Genomic DNA, 3,502 nt, shown 5'->3' with positions numbered 1-3,502 from the left:
AGCTTTCCCGGGGCAGGAGCCCGAGCCTCCAGCAATCCAACCCCACGCCTGCAGCAACCCTCCAGGAAGTTCTGCCTGACCTTCCCCAGCTGTTCCCTGTGCCTGGGAGCTGCTTGTCACCCAGGACAGGGACCAGGATTCGTGGCACCCCGGACCTGCCCCTTGCATCCCCATCCCGCTGCTCCAAGCCCTCTCCATGTCTTTGGAAACCCACGAGCCTGGGATGGGAGAAGGGTAACAAAATGGTTTGGATTTGTTGGGGTTTTTTGCACGGACGCTTATTCGGTGTGGAAATCAAAGGTTAAAAGTCACTTACACAGCTATTGCTTCCCATGCAGAACCAAATATACACCGTAGAAAATACTGTGTTAACTACAATGCAGAGCAGCACTCAATATCTGCAATTGTTCCACTTCAGCTTTAAATACGGGACTAGATTTTAGCGACTAGACATCGGTTAGCATTTTGGTGATATTCACATAGTTTGTGTTAGCTAGGGTGCAATTGGCTGTCTTCAAGTTCTCCTCCCTAAAATCCTCATTGCTATTGTTTACACCTTCCTGAATCTCCATATAATCAGACTTACTAATAGTAGAGGCACTTCTGCTTTTCTTTAGGTCAGGGGAAGAGGGGATCTTTGGGCAGCTGGTTACTTGCAAATATTGAGCCTGCTCCTCTCCCTCGGTCTCCCGGTGGTAGAAGTAATTGAAGTTAGACACTATGACGGGCACTGGTAAGGCAATGGTTAATACACCAGCGATGGCACACAAGGAACCCACTATTTTCCCCCCGATGGTCGTGGGGACCATGTCTCCGTAGCCAACAGTCGTCATGGAAACCACAGCCCACCAGAAGGCATCGGGGATGCTCGGGAACTGGGACTCGCTCTCGTCGGCCTCAGCAAAGTAGACGGCGCTGGAGAAGAGGATGACGCCGATGAAGAGGAAGAATATTAAGAGGCCCAGCTCCCTCATGCTGGCCTTGAGAGTCTGTCCCAGGATCTGCAGCCCCTTGGAGTGCCGGGAGAGCTTGAAGATCCTGAAGACCCGCACCAAGCGGATGACTCGAAGGATGGCCAAGGACATGGCTTGCTGGCCCTGCTGACCATCCTCTGGCTTCTCGGCCAGCTCCGTCCCTAAGGTGATGAAATAGGGAATGATGGCTACAATGTCTATGATGTTCATGATGTTGGTAAAAAAGCCAGCCTTGCTGGGGCAGGCGAAAAACCTCACCAAGAACTCAAAGGAGAACCAGATGATGCAAAGTGTCTCCACGATGAAGAAGGGGTCTGTGAAAGAAGTGGACTGCTGGTACCCCATGCTGCTGTTGGAGTAGGGGGGATGGCTCAGCCCGCTGCCGTGCATGTCTTCGTTCTCATCCCGAAAAATGGGCAACGTTTCCAGGCAAAAGCTGACGATGGAGATTAAAATCACCATGACAGAGACAATAGCTATAATCCTGGCAGGGCCTGAGCTCTCGGGGTACTCAAAGAGCAACCACACTTGTCTCTGAAACTCATTCTCAGGCAGCGGCCTCTCCTCTTCCTTGATGTAGCCTTCATCCTCCCGAAACATCTCCATGGCTTCTTCCCCCAGTTCATAGAAGCGGATCTCTTCCGAGAAGATGTCTAAGGGCACGTTAACCGGCCGCCGCAACCTCCCCCCGGACTGGTAATAGTACAAAATCGCATCGAAGCTGGGTCTGTTCCGGTCAAAGAAATACTCGTTCCGGAGAGGGTCGAAATATCTCATCCTCTTTTTAGGATCCCCTAGCAAGGTCTCTGGAAACTGGGCAAGTGTCTTGAGCTGCGTCTCGAAGCGCAGCCCTGAGATGTTAATGACCACCCTCTCACAGCACTCATGGTCGGTCTCAGGGTTGTACGTGTCCTGTGGGTGACCGGGAAGAGCTGCAGCTTCATCTGCAGGATCTCCAGTAGCAACTGTCATATTGGGCTTTAAAAGAAATCCTTATGCTAAACTCTTCCCAGCGCCCGGCGGTGGGGTCGGGTTCAGGGCAGGGCTACTATCCTGCAGAAGGACAGGTACGTAGGTTTGGAAGAGTCTCATGAAAAGGCGAAGGGATGAGATTTTAAAAAAAAGCGGGGAAACAAAAAAAAAAAAAAAAGGAAGAAGAAGAAGAAGAAGGAGAAGAAAGAAAATCGCCCCTGCTGAGAAAGAGAGAGACGGAATAAAGTTGGGGGGAGGAGAACAGATCCCTTCCTAGCACGTCTATCCCCTTCCTGGAGGGGTTAATTTGCCTTCCTTGGGACAGAGTTCAACAACTCCCATCTAAACCCATTAGGTGGAACAGAGAAAACACCTGAGGAGCTGTCACCTGTTCGAAACCAGCATGGAAAACTGGCATTGGTAAACCAAGGCTTATTTTTTGGCTAAAAATAAAAATTTCAGTTAAAAAAAATAAAGAGGGGGAAGGGAAGAGAAAGGAAGGGAAAAACATAACCCCATCCAGCCCTGAAGTGTTGAGAGGACCCCGCGGGGTGCTCAGCTCGTTTCCAGGCATGCAGCTAAGGGTTAATTAACATTTAACCGTGCGATCTCAGGCAATCTACCCTCCAGGAAAGCTCCAGCTCGGCTTTTAAGTTTAACACCTTCCCAATCCTCTTTCCCTGGTGACATGCTGCCCTCCCTGCCTGCAGCCAAGCTCTGCGGCTGCCGGAATGTGGAGCCGGCGGTTCCGGCAGCCCCGCGGACCACCGCAGTCCCCCTCCTCGAGAGCTGGTGTCCCGGCTCCTGTCATTCTCTGCAAACCACCATGGCACACAGAAAACAAATCACATTACCTGGAGAAGCCAAATCTTAGTGTCTCTTAGTAACACCGATTATCTGACCCTGGGGAAATCCTAGAGAGAAATACAGGTTTCCAAGATCCCCATAATTTCCTCTCTCTTCAAAGTTAAAAATTATGGTGAGTCATCGTAGAAAAAGGAGAAGGGACATAAGAGGGGTTAGATTCCCAGATGGTGGAAGTCAGGTCTTGTAATGGTTTGGACTGGAGAGAAAGAGAAAGAGAGACAGAGAGACAGAGAGACAGATTCTTCCCGGGAGCTGTTGCAGATCTGCACTTCAGGGCAGATGAGCGTCCGTCTGATGCCTTCGGTACGACGGTGAAAAGCTGCTAAGCTCAGCAAAACCCGACGTCCCCAGTGTCCTCGGGAGGTGTGGCATCGCCTGGAAAAAACACCGAGAAGGTAGCGAGTGCTGCGGGGGTTCGCGAGGAGCATCCGCAAAGCCCCGGCTCCTCCGGGCACTCGCTTTCCCCGGCCGCGAGCTGCTCGCCCGCGGCCCGCCCGAGCTGCACTGCAACACGAGAGAGAGGAGGGCGAGAGCGCCAGCGCCGAGGCGGAGAAAGCCCAGAGCCCCGTGTCCCTGCGCTCCGCTCCGCTCCGCTCCGCTCAGCCCAGCGGGACCGGCTGCCCGCCGAGCCCGTGCCGGGCGCAGGAGCGGGGGGGGGGGGGAACGACGCAGCCCCCCCGGCAGCCGGG

The 3,502-nt window shown here is 53.1% G+C and overlaps 1 protein-coding gene across 1 annotated transcript; it reads right to left on the bottom strand.

The window, feature by feature from the left end:
• Positions 1–446: 446 nt before the first annotated feature.
• On the bottom strand, positions 447–2,080 carry LOC134054048 (potassium voltage-gated channel subfamily A member 2). Its single transcript, XM_062509486.1, has one exon. It carries the CDS (start codon positions 1,944–1,946, stop codon positions 447–449), a length of 1,500 nt encoding a protein of 499 aa, XP_062365470.1. The 5' UTR covers positions 1,947–2,080.
• Positions 2,081–3,502: the final 1,422 nt, after the last annotated feature.

The sequence above is a fragment of the Cinclus cinclus genome, chromosome 27, assembly GCF_963662255.1.
Source record: "Cinclus cinclus chromosome 27, bCinCin1.1, whole genome shotgun sequence".
Lineage (NCBI taxonomy): Eukaryota > Metazoa > Chordata > Aves > Passeriformes > Cinclidae > Cinclus > Cinclus cinclus.
Note: the sequence above shows the minus strand (reverse complement) of the source record. Positions and strands in the feature narration are given on the sequence as shown.

Excerpts from the sequence above, each read along its gene's own strand:
- LOC134054048 (XM_062509486.1), bottom strand. The coding sequence starts at position 1,946 with ATGACAGTTGCTACTGGAGATCCTGCAGATGAAGCTGCAGCTCTTCCC.